Source organism: Heterodontus francisci, chromosome 13, assembly GCF_036365525.1.
Source record: "Heterodontus francisci isolate sHetFra1 chromosome 13, sHetFra1.hap1, whole genome shotgun sequence".
NCBI lineage: Eukaryota > Metazoa > Chordata > Chondrichthyes > Heterodontiformes > Heterodontidae > Heterodontus > Heterodontus francisci.
The window spans coordinates 56,594,365-56,620,593 of NC_090383.1; the positions used below are offsets into that span (position 1 = coordinate 56,594,365).

Below are 26,229 nucleotides of genomic sequence, written 5' to 3' on the forward strand. Positions count from 1 at the left end.
GAATTGAGTATTAGTATCATATAAGTGTATCAGCACAACCTTAAGATATATTGAATTAAGTGTGAGATTTCCTGCAATGCACTACTATTACTATGCTAAAAAAGCTTAGTGACAAAATTACTGTGTTATCTTTAATTATCTGTTCTGCAGTTTTCACCATCTTACTCGGGCATTTCTGAAGTAAATCAGCCAGCTGAACTACTGCCACAGTTTTCAACTATTGAATATATTGTCCAGGTAATGTGAGGGACATGTCTTTTCATGATGTTGGTATTACACTTGCGGAAGTGTTCTATATATTACATTGTGATAACTTGCTTCGTATAAATTGAATTCACTGGGTGATTCGAGTCATATTGACTAATTGTTAATGCCTATGAGTGCATTAATTCTGCTAATGGTCTTCTAATTGTGTGTTGAGCAGCGAGGTTCGCCTGCCCCTCTCATCTTCCTGTACGTGGTGGACACTTGCTTAGAGGAAGATGATCTTCAGGCCCTCAAGGAATCCCTACAGATGTCTCTGAGTCTGCTCCCTCCCAATGCACTGGTTGGTCTGATTACTTTTGGTCGAATGGTGCAGGTCCACGAACTGAACTGCGAGGGGATTTCTAAAAGCTACGTTTTCAGAGGCACAAAGGACCTAACAGCAAAACAAATTCAGGTGTGCTTGGGTGGTTGTTGGAAAGTTCAAAGTAGATGACATTCATATTATTTAAAGTAAATCTCTTTACGAAGCAATGTGAACATTTCAGCTTTCAGGCATTTTTACATACAAACCTGCAAATTAGTAGCAGGAGTAGGCCACTTGGCCCCTCAAGCCTGCTCCACCATTCAATAAGATCATGGATGATCTGATTGTAACCTCAACTCCACATTCCCGCCTACCCCCCATAACCTTGCACCCCCTTGCTTATCCAGACTCTATCTATCTCTGCCTTAAAAATATTTGAAGACTCTGCTTCCACTGTCTTTTTAAGGACGAGAGTTCCAAAGACTCACAACCCTCTGAGAGAAAAATTTCTCATCTCTGTCTTGGTCACCTCATTACAGAAAGGATGTAATTGCACTAGAGAGGGTACAAAGGAGATTTACAAGGATGTTGTCAGGACTGGAAAAATGCAGTTATGAGGAAAGATTGCATAGGCTGGGGTTGTTCTCCTTGGAACAGGGACGGCTGAGGGGAGATCTGATTGAAATGTACAAAATTTTGAGGGGCTTGGATAGAGTGGAGGTGAAGAGTCCATTCACCTTAGCAGAGAGGTCAATGATGAGGGGGCATAGATTTAAAGTGATTGGTAGAAAAATTAGAGTGGAGATGAGGAAAAACATTTTCACCCAGACAGTGGTGGGGGTCCGGAACTCACTGCCTGAAAAGGTAGTTGAGGCAGAAACCCTCAAATCATTCAAAAGTAGTCTGGATATGCACCTCAAGTGCCGTAATCTGCAGGGCTACGGACCAAATGCTGGAAGGTGGGATTAGAATAGGTGGTTTGTTTTTTGGCCGGCACGGACACGATGGGCCAAGTGGTCTCTTTCTGTGCCTTAAACTTTCTATGATTCTGTTCTATAAATGGGCGACCCCTTATTTTTAAATAGCGACTCCGATTCTAGATTCTCCCACAAGGGGAAACATCCTTTCCACATCCATCCTGTCAAGACCCCTCAGGATCTTATGTTCATATGTTCATTGAATTCAGCTATGTGAAAATATGGTATTTGCGTATAGTTCAATGTATCAATCTGCAGCACTGTTAATACTTTCTCTACCAACGTTAATTCAGCTTCCTCACACTACAGAAACTTTTGAAGTGTGATCAGCATTCATTGTGCAATTATTTTATATAAAATGAAAATTGACTTTTAATGATTCAAATTTTATAAAGACATCCTAATGAGGTTTTTCCTTGCTGAAGAAGAAGAATTTACGACTTCCTACAGAGTTCACAATCTTCAGACTACTAATATATTGTAACTTTTGTTGTGGTACAAGAGCTTAGGACCAGAATGATTTGATTGAAATAAAAACAGAAAATCACAGACCTGAAATGTTAACTCTGCTTCTCTCTTCACAGATGCTGTCAGACCTGCTGAGTATTTCCAGCATTTTCTGTTTTTATTTTGGATTTCCAGCATCCGCAGTATTTTGCTTTTATTTTAATGTTTGATTGAATTTCAACTATCTCCATGTTGTCAAACTACTTTAAGTGCTAGATTAATTTCTTGTATTGAAATACAAGTGTTTAATTTTAATTTTCCCCCACATCAAACAGGATATGTTGGGTCTCACAAAGCCATCTGCAACAGTTCAAGGAGGGGCCCCTCAACCACAGGAACATCCTGGCATATCCAGCAGGTATTATGGCTGCAGCCAGATATGACTTTTTTCAAGCAACCCCTAGCAAAATATTTAGAATTTAATGGACAAGATATTTCTAAATATAGTTTGGGTATTTTTTTCCTATGTACCACCCTCAGTTGTTAGTTTTTTTTGTCAAAATTAAATCATTTCAACAGTCAAGCTTCTGTTGTCTATTAAATGCAGGTTCAACATTAATTTGCTAGAGTTTAAATGATAATCTCTGTTAATGTTCATTCCTCCATGAACAATCTTTTATCAATCTGACAGTTTGGGATTCCAAAGAGTTTGGCTGTCCCATCCCATTTAAAATAGCATCACAGTAACACTTCATCCTCAGATCTGCTTCTCAAAGATTCACCAAATGACTCCTTTTATTTCTGACTAAATTTTATTAGAATGTATAGTATGTTTATTCCAAAACACAGTAGTAGGAGTCTGTCTCTGGCCACTCACTTTATACTAAACTGATAAAAAACCTACTGTTGAGTTTCTTCTGATCCCTTCCTTCATTTCCAGTATCAGTTTGTTAGGCCTTGGTAGTGAGGTTTTTTCGATTGTCTCAAATGCTCTTCTTGAGTGGATCCATAATTAAAACCACTCATTAAAAAAAAATCAAATCCCCAGGCTCTTATTCCAAATTCAGTTGATTTCAGATAGTAACATTTAAAGCAAACATATCCCAATTGAATCCTTTAGCAATTCCTGACATTATTTACAGAATTAAATACCTAACTGCCTGGCAGATTTTGTGATAACCTTTACTTATTTAAGAAGACTCCAGTTAAATCAGTAAGATGATATGCCTATTTTCTTTAAGGTTCTTGCAGCCTGTTCACAAGATTGACATGAATTTGACAGACCTGCTTGGAGAACTTCAGAGGGACCCATGGCCTGTACCTCAAGGAAAAAGACCGTTGCGATCTAGTGGTGTGGCCCTATCCATAGCTGTTGGTTTGCTGGAGGTAATGAGCTGCAGCTGCATATTTGTGATTTTTTTTGGGGAGGATATTAAATGACCTAAACAAACAGAGGCTTTTCCCTCTCCCTAGTGATTTATTGCTTGACATTTTGTCCTTTTTTGAGAACTTTGTGAATTAATTTCCTTCAGACAGTACCTATGCTGAACAGCTTTTTATTGATATCTAAATAAGGAGGTATATACATATGATGTAAAACTTCCTGAAACAGTAAAATATTATGGTCAAGAGGTGTGGTTGTCACAAGGGATGGTGAGACAATCTCTCCAGCTCCTCTTCTATGTGGAGGGAAAACATGAACACACAAGTTTGGGCTGCCCTCATTGAACAACTAGCAGTTGTTGATGGAATCAGATTAAGAGAGGCTTGGGAACAAGTCATCTCTTCCCCTTTGGAAATCCTTGAGTGGAGGCAGATATCAGAAAAAGAACATTTATTGTATCTAATACAGTTTTTTGATGGATACATTGCTGTCTTTATATTTCACCTCTTTTATTCTGGAACAGAGGGAAAGGTGGCTGCTTGTTCCTAAGTCTTTGCCACCTTGGATCTTCCTCCACTGTCAGCCACTGGAAATCTTGTTGATCAACTTCTAAGCTAGCAATCAACAAGTGTTCCAGTCAGCAACGTTCAGTGCTGGCTAGATGCTAATCTATGGGGTATTCAGTGGAGCTATTCATCTTGAGGAAAGAAGATTCACACGAGAATTATAGCTGATAGTTTTCAGAATACCAAAAGTTGGGAGAAAATATTGAAATTATTTATGTACAAGAAATTTTTAAACTATGCCTAGTGCTCATGCAGTACTGTTGCTACAAGTTGGCCTGTGAATTGAAGAGGTTTTGCTGAGAATGTACTGCCTTTATCTCAGATCATTCATTGGGTTATCTTGATCTCTTGTTGGGTGAAATAAGTTATTAATATTTGAATGCCTTCCTTCAGGGTAGCTTTCCTAATACTGGAGCTAGAATAATGTTGTTCACTGGAGGACCACCTACCCAGGGCCCAGGTATGGTGGTGGGGGACGAGCTGAAAACGCCCATTCGCTCCTGGCATGATATAGAAAAGGACAATGCACGATTCCTGAAAAAGGCAACCAAGGTTTGTCATTGTTTCTTCTTTTGTTTGACATTGCATGGAATGTAATATGGACCAAATTTAATTATTTGAATAGTTTTTTATATGTAAAATCTCTTGGGATTTAGAGGAGTGAATAATCTATTTATATTTGCCAAGAGTCTTTCACTTTGAGTGACAGTCCAGTCATTTTGGGTAATAAATATAAATCTATTTTGCTATTTTGAGCCAACTGTGTAACAGCCCCGACAAACAATTTCTTCTGCAGCGCCTGCGGAAGAGTCTGTCACTCTAATATTGGCCTTTATAGCCACTCCAGGCGCTGCTCCACAAACCACTGACCACCCCCCAGGCGCTTACCCATTGTCTCTCGAGACAAGGAGGCCAAAGAAAGAAGATTTTGCTGTACATTACTCTTCAAAATAAACACAGGTTGTGGGTAAAGATTATCTTTGTCCATTATATTTAACAAAATTGTGAACCTGTTTATAAAGGATATATAGTTACAAATGTAGTGCACAGAGGAAATCCCCCTCCTAGCTCTGTTCATTCTAGCTTTATCTCTTTTGACCGAGACAGTTTTATACATCTGTGGTTCATTTGCTTTGCTGGTTTTGTATAAATGATTGATTTATAGCTGCCCTCTTATCTTCACTGCTTCTTTTTGGGAATAGAGAAATGTAGGGACAATTAAACTGGGGGGAAAAAAGTTCTCTTGTATTTATTTCTGAGATTATTTGACAGAATCATACAGCACAGAAGGAGGCATTTTGGACCCTTTTGTCTGTGCTAGCTGTCTTGAAGTGCATGTCCACAGGTCCCTGAAGGTGGCAGGACTGGTAGACAGAGTGGTGAAGAAGCATATGGAATGCTTTCCTTTATTGGCCGAGGTATAGAATTCAAAAGCAGGGATGAAATGCTGGAACTGTATAAAATGCTGGTTAGGCCACAGTTGGAATATTGTCTATAGTTCTGGTCACCACATTACAGAAAGGACATAATTGCTCTGGAGAAAGTACAGAGGAGATTTACAAGAATGAATATTTTTCGTCAGTATTTACAGTAGAAAAAGAAAATGTTGTCGAGGAGAATACTGAGATTCAGACTACTAGGCTAGATGGAATTGAGGTTCACAAGGAGGAGGTGTTAGCAATTTTGGAAAGTGTGAAAATAGATAAGTCCCCTGGGCCAGATGGCATTTATCCTAGGATTCTCTGGGAAGCCAGGGAGGAGATTGCAGAGCCTTTGTCCTTGATCTTTATGTCGTCATTGTCGACAGGAATAGTGCCGGAAGACTGGAGGATAGCAAATGTTGTCCCCTTGTTCAAGAAGGGGAGTAGAGACAGCCCTGGTAATTATAGACCTGTGAGCCTTACTTCGGTTGTGGGTAAAATGTTGGAAAAGGTTATAAGAGACAGGATTTATAATCATCTTGAAAAGAATAAGTTCATTAGCGATAGTCAGCACGGTTTTGTGAAGGGTAGGTCGTGCCTCACAAACCTTATTGAGTTTTTCGAGAAGGTGACCAAACAGGTGGATGAGGGTAAAGCAGTGGATGTGGTGTATATGGATTTCAGTAAGGCGTTTGATAAGGTTCCCCACGGTAAGCTATTGCAGAAAATACGGAAGTATGGGGTTGAAGGTGATTTAGAGCTTTGGATCAGAAATTGGCTAGCTGAAAGAAGACAGAGGGTGGTGGTTGATGGCAAATGTTCATCCTGGAGTTTAGTTACTAGTGGTGTACCGCAAGGATCTGTTTTGGGGCCACTGCTGTTTGTCATTTTTATAAATGACCTGGAAGAGGGTGTAGAAGGGTGGGTTAGTAAATTTGCGGATGACACGAAGGTCGGTGGAGTTGTGGATCGTGCCGAAGGATGTTGTAGGGTACAGAGGGACATAGATAGGCTGCAGAGCTGGGCTGAGAGATGGCAAATGGAGTTTAATGCGGAAAAGTGTGAGGTGATTCACTTTGGAAGGAGTAACAGGAATGCAGAGTACTGGGCTAATGGGAAGATTCTTGGTAGTGTAGATGAACAGAGAGATCTTGGTGTCCAGGTACATAAATCCCTGAAAGTTGCTACCCAGGTTAATAGGGTTGTTAAGAAGGCATATGGTGTGTTAGCTTTTATTAGTAGGGGGATCGAGTTTCGGAGCCACGAGGTCATGCTGCAGCTGTACAAAACTCTGGTGAGGCCGCACCTGGAGTATTGCGTGCAGTTCTGATCACTGCATTATCGGAAGGATGTGGAAGCTTTGGAAAGGGTGCAGAGGAGATTTACTAGGATGTTGCCTGGTATGGAGGGAAGGTCTTACGAGGAAAGGCTGAGGGACTTGAGGTTGTTTTCGTTGGAGAGAAGGAGGAGGAGAGGTGACTTAATAGAGACATATAAGATAATCAGAGGGTTAGATAGGGTGGATAGTGAGAGTCTTTTTCCTCGGATGGTGATGGCAAACACGAGGGGACATAGCTTTAAGTTGAGGGGTGATAGATATAGGACAAGATGTTAGAGGTAATTTCCTTACTCAAAGAGTAGTAGGGGCATGGAACGCCCTGCCTGCAACAGTAGTAGACTCGCCAACTTTAAGGGCATTTAAGTGGTCATTGGATAGACATATGGATGAAAATGGAATAGTGTAGGTCAGATGGTTTCACAGGTCGGCGCAACATTGAGGGCCGAAGGGCCTGTACTGCGCTGTAATGTTCTAATTCTAATAATTCTAATGTTGCCAGGGCACGAAAGTTGCAGCTATGAGCAAAGATTGGATAGGCTAGGGTTGTTTTCCTTAGAACAGAGGGGACTGAGGGGTGACTTAATAGAGGTGTACAAAATTATGAGGGGCCTAGATAGAGTAGACAGGAAGGATCTGTTTCCCCTAGCGGAGAGGTCAATTACCAGGGGGCACAGTTTTAAGGTGATTGGTAGAAGGATTATAAGGGACATGAGGGAAAACCTTTTCACCCAGAGGGTCTCTGGAATTCACTACCAGGAACAGTGATGGAGGCAGAAACCCTCAATTCTTTTAAAAGGTACCTGGACATGCACCTGAAGTGCTGTAGCCGGCAAGGCTATGGACCAGGTGCTGGAAAGTGGGATTCGATTGGGCGGCTAGTTTTTTTGGCCAGCGGGGACGCGACGGGCTGAATGGCCTCCTTCTGTGCCATAATTTTTCTATGGTTCAATTGGGCTCACCCGCCACTCTTTACCATAGCCCTGCAATTTTTCCTTTGTAAGTAGAGATCCACTTCCCTTTTGAAAGTTTGCTGTTGAATCTGCTCTATCAATGTTTCAGGCAATGCATTCCAGTCCATAGCCTGCTGAACTAAAATATTTTCCTTGTTTCACCCCTAGCTTTTTTGCCAATTATTTTAAATCTTTCTCCTCTGGTTGCTGACCCTTCTGCCAGTAGAAACAGTTTCTCACAGCCTACTCTATCAAAATCCCTCAGACGATTTGATTAATACTGTCTTGTCTATTCAACTCTCAACTGCCCCTATCAATTTTTTCACTTTGGATCATGCACAAATTGGCTGTAAGAGGCCATTTTAGTCCAAGCCCTCAGCCAGTTCAATTCTGGGATGGGCATTAAGACACGTGCAGTAGCACCCCAAAGAAAAATTGCCTACTGATTTTCTTCTCTCCAGCAGTGTCTGATTACTGTTTGATTCATTTCAGAGATAGGATTGAGATAGGAAATTTAGTAGTTGGGAAGTTTGCAATTTAAATTGTGATAGTGAATAATCATTGCACTCCTAAATTATTGATTATATCTTGTTGAATTGTTAGCGTAGCTCAGCTGGTACAATGCTTCTGACTTGGAAGCTTGTTGGTTCAAGTCAAACTCTTGTACTTGAGCATATAATCTGAATTAACATAGATATAGTGCTGAGCAAATGTGCACTGTCAGTGGTGCCATCTTTTGGATGAGATATTAAACCATGGCCACATCTGGCTGCTCAAAAATTGACCTACAAGATCTCATGGTACTGTTTGAAAAACAGGAAGTTCTGATGTCCTGTCCAAACATTCTTCCCTCAATCAACACCACCAAAAATAGATATTTGATCATTCATTTGCTGCTTTTGGAACCTTGCAGCACACAAATTGGCTGCTGTGTGACTGCACCTAAAACAACAGTCATTCTTGATATACTGAGATGTAATAAGAGATCATAAGAAATAGGAACAGGAGTAGGCCAGTCTGCCCCTTTAGCATGCTCCACCATTCAATAAGATCGTGGCTGATCTGATTGCGGCCTTAACTCCACTTTCCTGCCGGCCTGCCATAACCATTGACTCCCCTGTAGATCAAAAATCTGTCTAACTCCTCATTGAATATATTTAATGACCCAGCCTCCACTGCTTTCTGGGGAAGACAATTCCAAAGACTAACAACCCTCAGAGAAGAAATTTCTCCTCATCTTCATCTTAAATGGGAGACCCGTTATTTTTAAATTGTGCCCCCATTCTACATGCCCCCACGAGGGGAAACATCCTCTCAGCATCTACCCTGTCAAGCCGCCTCAGAGTCTTATACGTTTCAATAAGATCACCTCTCATTCTTCTAAACTCCAATGAGTATAGGCCGAACCTTTCCTCATTAGGCAACCCCTTCATCCCAGGAATCAACCTAGTGAACCTTTTCTGAACTGCTTCCAATGCAAGTATATCCCACCTTAAGCAAGGAGACCAAAACTGTACACCGTACTCTAGGTGTGGTCTAACCAATGTCCTGTACAGTTGTAGCAAGACTTCCCTACTTTTATACTCCTTCCCCCTTGCAATAAAGGTCAACATTCCATTTGCCTTCCTAATTACTTGCTGTACCTGCACGCTAACTTTTTGTGATTCATGTACAAGGCCACCCACATCCCTCTGTACCGCAACATTCTGCAATCTCTCTCCATTTAAGTAATATTCTGCTTTTCTATTCATCCCGCCAAAGTGAATAGCCTCACGTTTTCTAACATTATACTCCATCTGCCAAATTTTTGCCCACTCACTTAGCCTAACTATATCCCTTTTCAGACTCTTTGTGTCCTCCTCACAACATGTTTTCCTACCTATCTTTGTATTGTCAGCAAGTTTGGCTACAATACACTTGGTCCCTTCATCCAAGTTATTACTATAGATAGTAAATAGTTGAGGGCCTAGCACTGATCCCTGTGGCACTCCGAGTTACTGTTTGCCAACCTGCATATGCCCATTTATCCCAACGCTGTTTCCTGTTAGTTAGCCAATCCTCCATCCATGCTAATATATTATCCTCAACACCATGAGCTCTTATCTTGTGTAGTAACCTTTTATGTGGCAGCTTAGGGAATGCCTATTGGAAATACAAATACACTGCATCTGCTGGTTCCCCTTTATCCACCCTGCTTGTTACATCCTCAAAAAAAGCCTAATAAATTTGTCAAACATTATTTCCTTTTCATAAAACCAAGTTGACTCTGTCTAATTGAATTATGATTTTCTAAATGTCCTGCAACTACTTCCTTAATAATGGATTCTAGCATTTTCCCAATGACAGATGTTAGATTAACTGGCCTATAGTTTCCTGCTTTTTGTCTCCTTCCTTTCCTGAATAGAAGTGTTACATTTGTGGTTTCCAATCCGCTGGGACCTTTCCAGAATCTAGGGAATTTTGGAAGGTTGCAATCAATGCATCCACTATCTCTGCAGCCACTTCTTTTAAGACCGTAGGATCCAGGCCATCAGGTCCAGGGGACTTGTCAGCCTTTAGTTCCATTAGTTTTCCTCGTACTTTTTCTCTAGTATTGTTTTAAGTTACTCCCTCCCTTTTGCCTCCTGATTTTCTACTATGCTTGGGATGCTTTTTGTCTTCTACTGTGAAGACAGATACAAAATACTTGTTCAAAGTCTTTGCCATTCTTTGTTTCCCATTATGAATTCCCCATCTCATCCACTAAGGGACCAATGCTTATTATAGCTACTCTCTTCTGTTTTATTTACTTGTAGAAGCTTTTACTGTTTGTTTTTATATTTCTTGTTTTTTTACTCTCATACTCTAATTTCTCTTTTTTTTTAGTCATCCTTTGCTAGTTTCTAAAATTTTCCCAATTTTCTGGCCTACCGCTAAACTTTGCAGCATTGTACGCCTTTTCTTTCAATTTGATGCCGTTCTTAACTTCCTTAGTTAGCCACAGATGGTGCATCCTTCTCAAAGAGTCTTTCTCAATGGAATATATTTTTGTTGGGAGTTATGAAATATCTCCTTAAATGTCTGCCATGTAAATTACGTAAATGCTCTCTTTTTCATTCTATCATTTGTTCCTTCTTTGAAAGACCACTTGCTTTTATTTCCATCATTAAAGCTCTTATGCATGACTTTGTCATCTCCAGACTTGACTATTCCAGTGCTGGCTTTGTTGGTGGGTTTGTTCTTTTTCAGTTCCATTCAATTCAGATATGTTTCTGTGATTTTCAACTATTTCTTCCTATAGCACTATGAGGCTTTAGCGAACCGTGCAGCAGTAACTGGACATTGCATTGACATCTATGCTTGCGCTCTGGATCAGACTGGACTTTTGGAACTGAAGTGTTGCTGCAACCTGACCGGGCAAGTGATTACCAAAAAATCAAATACTGTGAGGTCTAATTAACGCAAAGAATATCTCTTGTTAATTGAAACAATGCAACATGCTTAATACAGCATAGATTGTAGTTATGTAACTTATAGATCAACTTTTTTTTTTCCAATTCCCCTAACCTAATGAGATGTGTATCTTTTTCTCCTGTTATGAGACCCATCAGGGTTCCTGATGAATCAAACTACTCAGGCACTTGTTTGGCATGAACATTCAGAAAAGTGATGGGATGAAATGCAAACAATTTTTACCCATTTTAACCTCCTTAAATTTTAGATTCTGAGGCCTCAGAATTTTGTTTAAAATGTTTTGCTTGTCAAGATGAGATATATTATGCTGTAAAATGGTACACATTCTGATTGTGGACGGCAGATGGCCGCATCAAGCATACCAAATAAGCAGCGACGTGGGGCATGGCAGGCACCTGACAGCCACCAGTAATGTGTGACCACCTGCTCCACTGGGAAGGAGGTTTTGTTCCAGGAGGCTGAAGATGGCAGCAATGACCTGCAAGACCCTGAGGCACTGGTGCTTAGACATGTTGATAGAACTGATCCTCTGTCTGTATGGCTTATGTTGAGGATTTTGTCTCCTTCCAGCTGTAGCTTGGTTTCTGTCCCCTCTGCCCTGTGGAGGGGTATGTGGCTGAGGAAGCGGCAGCTGTTGCTGGTGTTGCATCTGCTGCTGCTGGAGCTATTGGCAATGGTAAGGCTTCTGCTGTTGCCTTTCAGTGGAGGTAGAACGTGGAGCTGCATAAGCTGCTCCACTGCCCTGATGAAGGCTGGCAGCAGGGAAGTGCTACACAGGTGAAGGGCCTTCCAAGAATTGGCAATCGCCTGTTAAGAATGATTGCACTCTCTGAGAGGAGTGCTTTGAACAGCAGTCTCTTAATGGCCATGGCTGGAGCTCTTCAATGTAACTGATGAAAGGCTTTTCAGCTTGTCAGTTTCACTGAAGACGCTCTTCCCGCTGTGTACTCACCTCACTGACCCTGGCGAGGTGCAGACACAGCATGGAACCCATGCGGTGTTAGGAAAGAAGGATTCCATGGTTTAAAAAGCTCTTAATTGCCTTTTTTAATCACCTTAATTGCTACCCACCAGCCCCATGGGGGCTCCCTACTGGACTCTGAACCTGCCCAGGGAAAACCCGGAAGAGGGTGGGATCACACTGGGATCCTGACCCGATGTGAATTTCTGGGACTTTCCCACCCTGCACGCTGTGGACCCACCTCCACCTGACAGGGAAAATTCTGCCCTAGGTTTCTGCTAAAAGGTATATGCATGATCGCGAATGTAAAATCTTTTATGAACCACGGCAGTCAGTCAGAAATAGGATGTAATTGGTTGTATTTTTTCTTAGCATTATAAAGTATTGATGTATTTAAGAGTGGTAACTTGGTACATTTTTGTTACTACAGCTGAAAATGGGCATACCACAAAAAATAAACATTTTTGTTAAGAGTGTCAAGCCCTGCATCTATGCATAACCTGATTTTAAATCACTGAAAATAACTGTTTTTAAAACTATGCTGAACCACTTATTAGTTTCATTGGTATACACTAGTCGCAAGCAAATTGCTTGTTTTAATTTGTAAATATTTTAAAATGTGCCTGTTAGTGTCTGTGCACCTTGGAAAATGAGCTCTATTTGAAGAGCCTCCTTGAATTGCTGCAAATAGGTACAATCAGTGGAAATAGTCATTCACATTATTCCAATCTGGGGAGTTGCCAGTTTTGTGCGCACAGCAGGCTTTGCGCAAAATGATTTTCAAACCAGCATTAAAGATCATGAATACTTGATTAACGCTTGACGTAACTGCACTTGAGTTTTCGTGATATCTTGTAATGGCTCGGCCGATTTCACCTGGATTGCACTGATAAAACTAGTGGAAATTCTACCCCTACTCGATGGTGGCCCCAACAACATATTTCATCCACTCGGCGGAGTGGCCCTTTTTTTCAACCTCACACCTGTTTTTGCAACAACTTTCAGTGAGATTATTAAGTAATGGCAAACATAAAGTTTACATGCTCGAAATCTGGAACAAAAAGAGAAATTTCAGGAAACATTCAGAAGGTTGGTCAACGTCTGTGAGGAGAATAGTAAACAGTTCAGGTCTGGGCACTTGGTCAGGACAGAATGTCAAACTACCATTTTGTTACATGGGCCATTTCCCATTGGAAACTGGGTTGGAGATTCCCAAATTCATTTCATGTGGGACCCTTGCAGACAGTAGAGACATGCATCCCCTTTCTCTGAGAAGGATTTGAACCCAGGTTCCAGCAGCTAATGGACTGTATTATTACTGCTGTGTGCCATTGTCCATGGTAGCTTCCAACATATTGGCTCAACCCAATAGAAAAAATTAATGGGGTAAATTTTCAACTTGCCACCTGTGTGTGGAACTTGTGTTGCAGATGGGCCAATGGTTATTGAAACAGGCTGGTTTTCAATTTCGTCGCGTTTGATGGATGCTAAATTCATGATTTCTATAATGAGCAGCCAATCCACAACACCAGTTTTACCCCCCAGAGGCAAGTTGGAAATCTACCCCACTGCGTAGATTAAAAACTCAGTCGTCAAGTAGATAAAGATATCTTATCAATATAGTGGATGCCTGGCTGAGATGTTTTCATAGGCAGATTTGATTACAGGCTTCCATCTGCAACTGGTTGTCAGCACTGTGAGGGGAATAACAGATGTGCTTCTCATATTAAGTATTGTACTGATGGATGTCACATGGTGTGTTAAATAACTTTAGAATCTGTGTCCACCTTTATAAATCTAGAGGTTACATTGTGATGGGGGACTCCTTCAACACTTCCCTCTTCAAGCAAACATTCCAAAGGGTTTTCAGTAAAGGTCTGCAGGGAGATTTCAGAATGTCATTTGGTGCTACTTTAGAGCTTAAGGTAAGCAGGTACCTTTAATTTAAATGTAATGTTTAAACTTTGCTGAGTTAATTTCTCATAGTCAACCAGGTTATCACTAGGATTCTGGTATCACTGTCTGGTATGTGAAGTACTTGCTTAGTTTTTCTTTCTCTCACTTGCCTTCGTTATCTAGTTCTTCTATCTCCACTAATTGAGTCAATGTTGTACTAATTACAAAGTGATTCTTGATAACGCAGCCGGCCGCTGACATCATCAGACTGCGCCAAGCTGCGCACATGCGCAAACGGGCTCCTGCTCTCTGCGCATGCGCTGCATTCTGTATTGCCAGGACTGGTTGGCGCATATGACGTCATCACGTTACGCGGGGAAGCAGGGAGACAGTAGAGGGGAGAGCGGCCAAAGACCTTAGTGGCGGCAGGTGCGGGTACGCTCTGCTCCTCCCCCCACCCCCACCTCTCTCTCCGCCCCCCTCCCTCGCTCCCTCTCCGCCCCCCTCCCTCGCTCCCTCTCCGCCCCCCTCCCTCGCTCCCTCTCCGCCCCCCTCCCTCGCTCCCTCTCCGCCCCCCTCCCTCGCTCCCTCTCCGCCCCCCTCCCTCGCTCCCTCTCCGCCCCCCTCCCTCGCTCCCTCTCCGCCCCCCTCCCTCGCTCCCTCTCCGCCCCCCTCCCTCGCTCCCTCTCCGCCCCCCTCCCTCGCTCCCTCTCCGCCCCCCTCCCTCGCTCCCTCTCCGCCCCCCTCCCTCGCTCCCTCTCCGCCCCCCTCCCTCGCTCCCTCTCCGCCCCCCTCCCTCGCTCCCTCTCCGCCCCCCTCCCTCGCTCCCTCTCCGCCCCCCTCCCTCGCTCCCTCTCCGCCCCCCTCCCTCGCTCCCTCTCCGCCCCCCTCCCTCGCTCGCTCTCCGCCCCCCTCCCTCGCTCGCTCTCCGCCTCCCCTCCCTCGCTGGCTCTCTGCCCCCCCCCCTCCGCCCGCTCTCCACCCCCCCTCCGCCCGCTCGCTTGCTGTTTCCAGCCATTGTGCGCTATCATGTGTTTACTTTGGCTTGGTGTGATTATTTGAGCGGCGTCGTCTTTAGTCCTGGCAGCTGCCTGAATGTCGCAGACTGTGACATTTTAGTGGCACAGGCTGCATTTGCACATGTCCTTGTGCAGCGCCACCTAGTGGTTGCATTGTCAGCAAACGCAGCCTTCTAATTAAGGCAGCGCTCACCCATCTTCCTTGGTGAAAACAAAACTACTCTATTATCATAGTGTGATCTTGTTCTGGCTCCATTGGTGTGAAACTAACACTCTCAACTGATGGCAAGGAAGCAACAACTATTATACTGCATCATTCTTCATGCATAGGGCCACATGTGGTGTTGAATGTACCTTGTTGAATCTGACATTCTTTTTGAGCCTTGTGACAACTAGGTTATATTTTATGGTGACTGTCTTTAGTAAACCAGATACTTTGCCAACCATCACTGTGATTGTGGTTATGTATCATCTAAATTTTATTTTGGTTAACAGTGCTGTGTAAAGTGATTTTATTCAGATGAGAGTAATTAAAATTTACCTGCAAATCAATGTGGTCAAATTATGCTTTTTAATAGAAAGAAATCAGTTTTTGGAAGTTGCCATTTTTGTGGCAGTTCGTTCACTTTATTATTTAAACACTTGTTTTATTTCAAATTGATTTTAAATTCTTGACTTACCTCCTGTTAATACAACTGTGCATCATCACTTGCAAAACCTAAAATTTTTAAATCAGAGACATTAATCCTTTAATGCAGGTCTGCTTGTTCATCAATATATGCACTATGAAATCAGTTCCTAGCACTACAATGCCCAAAACACACTGCACAGTGTGTGTGAGCAATACCCAGGAGTGATCATAAGGCTGTAATCTCATTTTGGTTCAGAATACAGTTATATATGTTTGCAACTTTAATCTTACAGTTTGTGATATTGTGTGATCCTGTCAATGAGATTGGTGCTTTTTGTTCAATGCCAGATATCTGTTATTTGATTCAAAAGCTGTATACCAGCAGAACAGTGGTAGAAGAGTGACAACTGACCTCATTATCTTTGGTTTGAAGGAGAGGAAAATTCAGCCAGAGTTCCTACTCCTGATTTGCTGTCCAGTGACCTCTGCAAGAATCAATCTGGCTGTCTGATGACAGGCCCAGGCTTGGTTCGCACCCACGAAATACAGTATGCTGACAGAGGTCATACGTGACTACTTGGCTGAGGTGATGGATAATTTGCATCACTGTGGAATCCAGTCAGGAGCATTACCTGTAGGACAACAGACAATGGAGGAAGGGTCCACAAGCTGGAATAAAAGTTACATTATATAGCCACGCACTTACTTCAGAATTCCAGCGCAATTCTTTCTATCATGGGGTTTTAAAGTTTGTGAATGTATGGTATCTGATTCACTGCATCATTTTTGTTACTGCTGAAGATTTTTTGGTAATACAGTAATTCAGTAGTTCAGCTAATAATTCAACTGTTGCTGATTTGAGTCAGCAAGCCCACTGATGAATTTGGATCCATTGTGATGGGGATTATTTTTATTGGTCGATTGATCCATCTCAGGGAGAAGTAAAAACATAGTGCCCATGTTGTCTACTATCCCAAATACAAGGTTAGTGTATTGATAGCAGCCAATGCTACTCTCCTGCCTGAAGGAGTTTGTAAAGACATTTGTCTTGGATGATAGCTAGCTGCTTTTGAAGTTTATCTGCCAACCAAAGAATTGTCTGACCTAATACATTTGAGAATAATGACCGACTACTTATATTCCAAAACTTTGCATTTTATCAATGTTCTTTCAGGAACAGATGTGTGAGAAAGGATTACGTAGATTCACGAAACTGACTCCCATCTCAAATATTTCATTTCTTTTAGACAACCAGAGAACTGAAGATTGCTGGGGCAATTGGGACCTGTGTGTCTCTGAACACGAAAGGCCCTTCTGTGTCTGAGAATGTAAGTTTGAGGTTATTCTATATAGGTACATGGAATATGTAATTATCTGGCAATTTTTAAAAAGTTAGTTAAAATTGAGCTAATATTTTGTTCTTAAATGACCAGCTGATGACTTTGAGTAGGAAAAAAGTACATAATCAACAAAGCTTTTAATTTATCTGTTGATTTTTAAAAACCCACAGTTTTGAACATCAGGTAATGACAATCGGTGATGGAGCATGTTAATCAGAAAACATTTCTTAGTCTTCCTATGAATCCAAGTATCAATCTGCAAATTCTCTAGACATTGTGTAAAGACGGGTTATAATTAGCAACCATTTAAGACTATTTTACATTTTTTCTGAATTTTTTTATCAATGCAAATGTTGCTGTACTTGATTATTTGAAGTGACTAATCTGTTTTTTGCAGCAGGTTTGATGTGCTCCAAGGTTTTATTTAAAACTGAATTTGAAATGTATATGGACAATTCAAGCAAACATGTATTTGAATAAGTTTCACAGTCTTTTGTTCCTTTAGGAGCTGGGTATAGGTGGTACATGCCAGTGGAAAGTTTGCAGTTTGGATCCCTGCACTACCCTGGGAATCTACTTTGAAGTAGTAAATCAGGTGAGCCTTGCTACGATTTCTCTCTCTCTGTTAATGCAAAAATATCAAGATGGAAATTCCTTCCATTCACAAACCTTGCTGAAGTTTCTCATGAAAGCCTGCTACTAAACTGAAAGGACTGGGAATCCAGGGCAAAACTCTGATGTGGATAAGAAATTGGCTGAAGGAAAGAGCACACTGTGTTCTTATTATGGAAGTGATGTCAGAGTGAAGTAATTGAGTGAAGTGTCAAGTATCTGTTCCTCATATATTCAAATATTAAGGGGAACAGATAGGGTCGATAAAGAGAAACTATTTTCTCTGGTTGAGGAGTCTAGGATTAGGGGGGAATAGTTTAAAAATTAGAGCCAGGACTTTCAGGAGTGAAATTAGGACACGCTTGTAGAGACAAAGGATAGTAGAAGTTTGTAACTGTCTTTCACAAGTGGCTAAATCAATTGTTAATTTTAAAACTGAGGTTGATAGAGTTTTGTTAACTAAAAGTGTCAAAGGATATGGGACAAAGTTAGTTGCAGATCAGCCATGATCTCATTGAATGGTGGAATAGCTCGAGGGGCTAAATGGCCTGTAGCTGCTCCCCTGTTTCTCTACGTACAATTTTGATTCCAAAAGCCAGTGCCAGCTGGTTGAATCTGCAGTTGATACTAAATTGGTTATCCATTGCCTGTTGTTCATTTAAGAAAAAGGAATCCATTCATTGTCTCTGTTATTCTGTATGCAAATGTGGTAACTAATTCGCACATAGCAAGGTCCCAACAACATCAAGTGAGTGACTAGATAATCAATAGCTTGAGTACTGTGCTCAATTTTATTCACAACATCAGGAAAGGTAGTGCAGAGAAGAGGCATGAAACTGATCACTTGTGTCCAAGGAATGAGTTAGTAGAAAACACTGGATAAACTCAGGTTTTTTGGCCTTGAAAGGAGGCAACTGATGAGATCTGGTAGAAGTATCCGAGATATGGAAACAATACAAATAAGGTAAACCTGCTTACCAAGACACAAAATTAAGGAACTATGTGCAATTGGTTTAGGAGCAATTTAAGATAGATGCAAAGAGTGATCAACATTTGGAACAATCTTGCAAATATGGTAATAGTAGTAAAATTCATTTTAAGATATAGTTCAATGATGCAATACAGAGACTGGGAGGATTTTTGGATGATCTGTGATCCCAGCTGTAGTGCTGAAGACTTGAGCTCCAGAACTAGCCAAGCTGTTCCAATACAGCTACAGCTCCGGCATCTATCCGACAAAGTGGCGAATTTCCCAGGTATGTCCTGGCCACCAAAAGCAGAACAAGTCCAATCCGGTCAATTACCACCCCATCAGTCTACTCTCAATCATTAGCAAGTGATGGAAAGTATTGTCGACAGTGCTATCCAAGTGACACTTACTCATCAATAACCTGCTGACTGATACTCAGTTTGGGTTCCACCAGGAATACTAGATTCCAGCCCTCATTACAGCCTTAGTCCAAACAATAGAGCTGAATTCCACAGATGAGCTGAGAGTGACATGCTCTTGACATCAAGGCAGCATTTGATTAAGTGTAGCATCAAGGAGCCTTAGAAAATTGAAGTCAGGAGAAATTAGGGAAAATTCTCCACTGGTTGGAGTCATACCTTCGTGTACAGGGTACAATTTCAAAGCTGGCAGATGATACGAAACTTGGAAACATTGTGAACTGTGAGAACGATAGTGTAGAACTTCAAAAGGACATAGACAAGTTGTTAGAATGGGCAGACAGGTAGCAGATGAAGTTCAATGCAGAGAAATGTGAAGTGATTCATTTTGATAGGAAGAACCTGGAGAGACAATATGGAATAAAGGGTACAATTCTAAAGGGGTTGCAGGAACAGAGGGACCTAGGTATATATGTGCATAAGTCATTGAAGGTAGCAGGATAGGTTGAGAGAGTGGTTAATAAAGCATACAGTATCCTGGGCTTTATTAATAGGGGCATGGAATACAAGAGCAAGGAAGTTATGTTGAACTTGTATAAGACACCAATTCGGCCTCAGCTGGAGTATTGCATCCAACTCTGGGCACAGCACTTGAGGAAAGATGTGAGGGCATTGGAGAGAATACAGAAAAGATTCACGAGATTGGTTCCAGGGATGAGGATTTCAGTAATGAAGATAGATTGGAGAAGTTAGAACTGTTTTCCTTGGAGAAGAGAAGACTGAGAGGTGATTTGATAAAGGTATTCAAAATCGTGAGCGGTCTGGACAGAGTAGATAGAGAGAAACTGTTCCCACTCGTGAAAGGATTGAGAACGAGAGGGCACAGAGTTAAAGTATTTGGTAAGAGAAGCAAAAGTGACATGAGGAAAAACTTTTTGATGCAGCAAGTGGTTAAGGTCTGGAATGCACTGCCTGAGAAGGTGGTGCAGGCAATTACAATTGAAGCATTCAAAAGGGAATTAGACTGCTATGTGAAAAGGAAGAATGTGCAGAAACGGGGAGAAGGCAGAGGAATGGAACTGAGGGAGCTGCTCCTTCAGAGAGCCGGTGCGGACACGATGGGCCGAATGGCCTCCTGCGCTGTAACAAATCTGTGATTCTGTGGAATAAGGAGCTGGCAGCGAAACAAAACAAATATTTTGGGCTGGATTTTGTTCCCAGCCCGACGTTGGGTTCCATGGCAGGAGGTGCCGGAGAATCTGAGTGGCAGCAGCTGCCACGGAACCTGACGCCGGGATTGCTGGACCTGATTCTCCCATGTGCAGGATAGGCTGATATCGGCCTTCACGCCCAGAGGCCAGTTGTGGCCATTAAGTGGCTATTGACGGCCAATTAACAGCCTCTTCCCGCCGCCACTAGGATCTTACCAGCGGCGGGGGGGGGTGGGGGGGGGGCCTCCGCCACGTGGGGGCGACACCTTGGAAAATGAGGCACCCTTCCTGCGGGCTTTGGGGATGGGGATCCCTCCTTGTTGGGCAATTTGTTGCCCATAGAGTACCCCCCGCCCCCCCCCCCCCCCCCCCGGAACCACTGTAACCCCCAGGCCTCCTCCCCCTGGACCGAACCCCCTCAGCCGGATCCTTCTGGGCAGACCCTGGCAACCCCAGCCCCACTTACCTGCATCCCGGGGTCTCCTCCATCTTGGCCACTGCAGGCCTTCTGCAGTACCAGAAGTGGCCACCGCTCCTGGTGGCACTGCCAATACTATTGAACTTCTGGCCTTGTGATTGGCCGGCAGCTGTTGCGGTGGGGTGGGAGAGTAGGATCACTGTCCCCATTAAGTGTTTAAAGGGACGGGGTTCCTGCCTCTTTCAACTTTGACCTCAAAAGACTGGAGGATTGTTCCGGGGTCAGAAAAAATGCAGAGCCAGGGTTCCCCCTGCCTCTCAGCCCTGTGCCAACCCCCACTTCCTGCATAAAATCCAGCCCTTTGTGTCTGTCTTCATGGAGGAAGATACAAAATCCTCCTAGAAATACTGAAGAACCAAGGTGTGAATGAGGAATTGAAAGAAGTTAGTATTTATTTAAAAAAAAATTAGGACTGGATAAATCGCTTGGACCTGATGATCTACATCCTAGAGTGTTGAAAGAGGTGGCTGTAGAGATAGTGGATGCATTGGTGATATTATTCCAAAATTCTATAGATACTGGAATGGTTCCTGAAGATTGGAAGGTAGCAAATGTGATCCCACTATTTAAGAAATGAGGGAGAGGCAAAATGGGGAACTACAGACCTGTTAATCTGGCATCAGTTACAGGGAAAATGCTAAAATCTAGTATAAAGGATGTGATAACTGGACACTTGGAAAATAATGGTAAGATTGGACAGAGTCGACATGCATTTATGAAAGGGAAATCATGTTTGACAAACCTGTTGGAGTTATTTGAGGATGTAACGAGCAGAATAGATAAGGGGAACCAGTGGATTTGGTGTATTTGGATCTTCAGAAGGCTTTCAATAAGGTCCCACATAAGAGGTTAATAAGCAAAATTAGAGCACATGGAATTGGGGGTAATATTTTGTTCCCAGCATGGATTGAGAATTGGTTAATGGACAGAAAACAGAGAGTAGGAATAAACGGGTCATTCTCAAGTTGGCTGGCTGTAATTAATGGGGTACCGCAAGGATCAGTGCTTGGTCCCCAGCTATTCACAATCTATATCAATGATTTGGATGTGGGGACCAAATTTTCAAGTTTACTGATGACACAAAACTAGGTGGGAATGTGAGTTGTGAGGGATGCAAAGAGGCTTCAAGGGATCTAGACAAGCTAAGTGAGTGGGCAAGAACATGGGAGATGGAATATAATGTGGAAAAATGTGAAGTTATCCACTTTGGTCAGAAAAACAGAAATGCAGAATATTTCTTAAATGGTGAGAGGTTGGGAAGTGTTGATGCCCAAAGGGACCTGGGTGTCCTTGTTCATAAGTCACTGAAAGCTAACATGCATGTGCAACAAACAGTTAGGAAGGCAAATGGTATGTTGGCCTTCATTGCAAGAGAATTTGAGTACAGGAGTAAAGAAGTCTTGCTGCAATTGTATAGTGCCTTGGTGAGACCACACCTGGAGTATTGTGTACAATTTTGGTCTCCTTACCTAAGGAAGAATATACTTGCCATAGAGGGTTTGCAACAAAGGTTCACCAGACTGATTCCTTGGATGGCAGGATTGTCCTGTGAAAAGAGATTGAGGAGGCTGGGCCTGTGTTCTCTGGACTTAAGAATGAGAGGTGATCTCATTGAAGTATACAAAAATCTTACAGGGCTCGACAGGGTTGATGCAGGAAGGATGTTTTCCCTGGCTGGGGGGTGGGATTCTTGAACTAGGAGAGACAGCCTCAGAATAAGTAGTAGGCCTTTTAGGACTGAGATGAGGAGGAATTTCTTCACTCTGAGGGTAGTGAATCTTTGGAATTCTCTACTCCAGCAGGCTGTGGAGACTCAGTCATTGAGTATGTTCAAGACTGAGATCGATAGATTCTGCATATTAAGGATATCCAGGGATATGGGGATAGTGCAGGAAAATGGTGTTGAAGTAGAAGATCAGCTATGATCTAGTTAAATGGTGGAGCAGGCTCGAGGGGCTGAATGGCCTACTCCTACTCCTATTTCCTATGTTCTTATCTAAAAGATGCACTGACTTAACTCACCAAGCGACCTTCAACAGTACCTTCCAAACCTGACCTTTACCACCTAGAAGAACAGGGACCGCGCACACATAGTAACACCAGCACCTGCAAGTTCTCCTCTGTGTCTCACACCATCCTGACATAGAAATACATTGCCATTCCTTCACTATTGTTGGGTCAAAATCCTGGAACACTATCTAACAGCATTGTGGGTGTACCTGCACCATAAGGTCTGCAGCGGTTCAAGAAGGCAAGTGGTTCACCAGCACCTTCTCAAGGACAATGAATGCTGGCCTGACGCCCACATCCCACAATTTGTAAAACATTCTACAATAGGTGAAATCTAACACCCCCTCTGTCCCACCCTCGCTCCCATACATATATTTTTTGTGATTATGCGAGGTTAAGATGCCGTATTTTGGTTTGGTTGTTAGAGCTGTTGATTGATCAGATTTACACCAATTTATTGGTTATTTTTAAGTGTCTGATCATTTAAATAACTCCTCTCGTGCTGGGTACAGCACTTGTTACTGACACTTATTTACCATTAAAGTATTAGCATGTTTTCCTTTTTGATAGTAAACTCACTATCTTTTTCTGTGATGCACTAGCTGAGGCAAAACTGTTCTGTTCAAATTCAGTGATAAGAGGTGAATACATTTCGCATAGGGTGTACTACTTCTCAAATGTTTCTCTTTCCCCAAAGGAAAACAGTTGCGATTAAGATGTTGAGGGTAGCATGTAACCACTGTTATGGGACCATGCATTAGTGCTTCAGTGGATTGTGTTGTCTTGCTGCAATTTGCAGCCTCTCTTTTTGCTCCCATGATTTGGAAAAACAATGATAGATTATTTAAGTTTCAGATACTTGAGGTAAGATTGAAGTACAAAACCATAAACAGAAAAAATCTGCAAGTTACATTGCATTTTCTGCCTTCCCACTATTGGCTCTCCATATACTGTGTTTTGGTTGAGAATAAGTGAAGGGTTCTTGTGCTTCTGTCAATGCTGCTGCTTTTAACTAGTCAAAAGGAGGTGAACAAGAGTGGCCAAGTATAATTTACCCTATAAATTTTGATCCCTTGCTTCCTGCGGAAAAGTGCCCAGCTTCAGCATTGGGAAAATTAGCTGAAATAGGAACTTTTCAGAAGAGAGTCATGTAAGGTGGCACTAGTTTAGGATTAAAGAGCTTTAAAGTAGTATATTTTTGGAACTGTGTGAACATCAAAAGTGTTGTGCAGTATTTCAGTGCTCTCCTGGCTGGTCTCCTATCTTCCACCTTCCTTGTGCCCATATCCTAACTCACACCAAGTCCCGTTCCCCATCACCTCTGCTTACTGATCTACATTGGTTCCCAGTCCACCATTGCAAGTTCAGAGAGAGACAAGTTAGAGTGAGCATGGGGAGCACAGAAATTGAGACGGCTGAAGTCACGCTGGCAGTTCTCAATGAAAAGATCTAGAAAGGGTAAGAGGCCAGAGGGAGGGGTCCCTGTGGATTGGGAATTCTGATAATGGGAGAAAAGATCTGCTGTGTGGGGGGAAGATTCCCAGCCGAAGAAGTTGGCACAAGGTTGGCATTTGTTAAGGTGGTGGCATAAGGGAATGAAGTTGAGGCCTTTGCTGAGGATTGAATGTGCAGGCTGATGAGATGGAAGGTGGGGACCAGGGTAAATCTATTGTGATTCTGCAGAAAGTTGGTGACAAGGAGGGGCAAGGCAATGGAGAGATTTTAAGACGAGAACAAGAATGTTAAAAATCGAGGACTGATCGCTCGCTGTATTTGCTGTTGAGATATGGTGACCATTTTGTGGAACACTTCCGTTCAGTCTGCAAGTGTGACCCAAGCTTCAGGTCGCCTGTCATTTTAATTCTCCATCCCACTCCCACTCTGACCTCGTCCTCCTCTACTGTTCCAATGAAGCTCAACATAAGCTTGAGGAACAGCACCTCATCTTCAGTGAGGCAGTTTACAGCCTTGAAAATTCAACATTTGAGTTGAATAATTTCAGATCATAAACTCTGCCCCCATTTTTTCAGATGGCGGTTGTTGATTATTCTGCTACTTCTATTTACAGCTCCTACAGACCAATCTTTTGTTTCTTGTCCCATGACTATCTCCTTTTGCCTTGAAGCATCATCCCTTTTTGTCATTTAATCTCCTTCCTTCCACCCTATCACAGACCTTCCATTTTGTTCCGGGCTGATTGATTTCACTGTGTATATTTAAGGTTAGTTTGTTAGTAATGAGGGCTATAAAGTTGTCAAATGTCCATGGGTAGTTTTCATTTGATATAAATTTACCAGCTTTTGATTGCGTTCCCAAGATCTTGTCCTTTCAGATGTGGATGTCTCTAAAGATATCAGGTAGAACAATGATGCAGCTTGGAACGCTGGTGATAACATGCTTGTCAGTAGTGCTTACAAAAGTGAAGAATTAAGAATATCATAAGCATATTATTTATCATTCAAGTGGAACTTGTTATGTAATGGTTCAATTGATTGTGTGCATCAGTATGCTAAATAAGCCCAGGAGCAATAATGAGTTCTGTGTTGTTTCTGGTAGACATATTTAAGTGCATTATTTACAAGTAATCTGTTTGATTTACCCTGATATAAACATTCTATTCAGCTTCTGTTATAATTTTGCAGCATAATGCACCAATTCCTCAGGGTGGACGAGGTGCTATTCAGTTTGTCACCCACTACCAGCATTCCAGCGGTCAGAGACGCATCCGAGTTAGTACAGTAGCCAGAAAGTAAGTTTGTTGCAGGTCCTTTAATGCATAAGCAGCTTTAATTTTATCATACACTATTTGGATTAAGCTTTAAAATTCACTTTTCTTTTCAACAGTAATGCTTTAATTCAAGTTGCACTCAGATTTGTTAACTTTGTACTTGTCTGTTACTCTAATAACCTACAAGAAACGCTGGAAATACACATCAGGTCTGGCAGCATCTGTGGAGAGAGAGGCAGAGTTAACGTTTCAGGTCAGTGACCAGTTCTGAAGAAGGGTCACTGACCTGAAAAGTTAACTCTGCTTCTCTCTCCACAGATGCTGCCAGACCTGCTGAGTATTTCCAGCGTTTCTTGTTTTTATTTCAGATTTCCAGCATCCGCAGTATTTTGCTTTTACTGTAATAACCTACTTCGATCTATGTTATCTATTTCTCATCATTTTAAAGTCTTCAAATCATTTTTTCTCAGATGAAAGCCTGTTCACTTCTGTAAATTAATCTTTCTAAATTGCAGCCCAAAATCCCAGAATCATCCCTGCTTTTTTGGACGGGCTGTAACACATTCTAGCTAACATTGTGGGCAGTTTTCTAAATGTGACCAGTTTGGAATTATAATTAAATGTTCTTGAGATCTTGTCCAATATTTTTAGTTTCCTAACTTTTCACACAGATTAGATGGATTAATGCTAAACTATCTCTATTGTGGATGTGCTTGTTGTTTCCAGTATTGGTGCAAATAATTCTACATCAAAAATATGTACCATTCCTTAGCCCATTATATATTTCTGAATTATATCAGTCTTCCTTATGTTTGTCATCTGGATTGATATTAGTAAATCTATATAATTATAGTCAAAAGTTTTATGTCTAGTGTACATCTGTCGTCCATTGGGAATCTATACACC

General features: G+C 42.0%; 1 protein-coding gene across 6 annotated transcripts in view; it reads left to right on the forward strand.

Annotated features, from left to right (window-relative positions):
- The window catches only part of LOC137376390 (protein transport protein Sec23B), a 53,780-nt gene that overhangs the window by 16,081 nt on the left and 11,470 nt on the right, over nt 1-26,229 (forward strand). For all 6 annotated transcript variants that reach the window (XM_068044849.1, XM_068044852.1, XM_068044850.1 and 3 more), the window contains exons 4-13: nt 151-237; nt 425-661; nt 2,271-2,353; nt 3,177-3,321; nt 4,279-4,437; nt 10,876-10,991; nt 13,811-13,934; nt 16,803-16,883; nt 17,401-17,490; nt 25,238-25,344. In XM_068044849.1, coding sequence (XP_067900950.1) covers nt 151-237; nt 425-661; nt 2,271-2,353; nt 3,177-3,321; nt 4,279-4,437; nt 10,876-10,991; nt 13,811-13,934; nt 16,803-16,883; nt 17,401-17,490; nt 25,238-25,344 — 1,229 coding nt within the window. The remainder of the gene's footprint in view (nt 1-150; nt 238-424; nt 662-2,270; nt 2,354-3,176; nt 3,322-4,278; nt 4,438-10,875; nt 10,992-13,810; nt 13,935-16,802; nt 16,884-17,400; nt 17,491-25,237; nt 25,345-26,229) is intronic.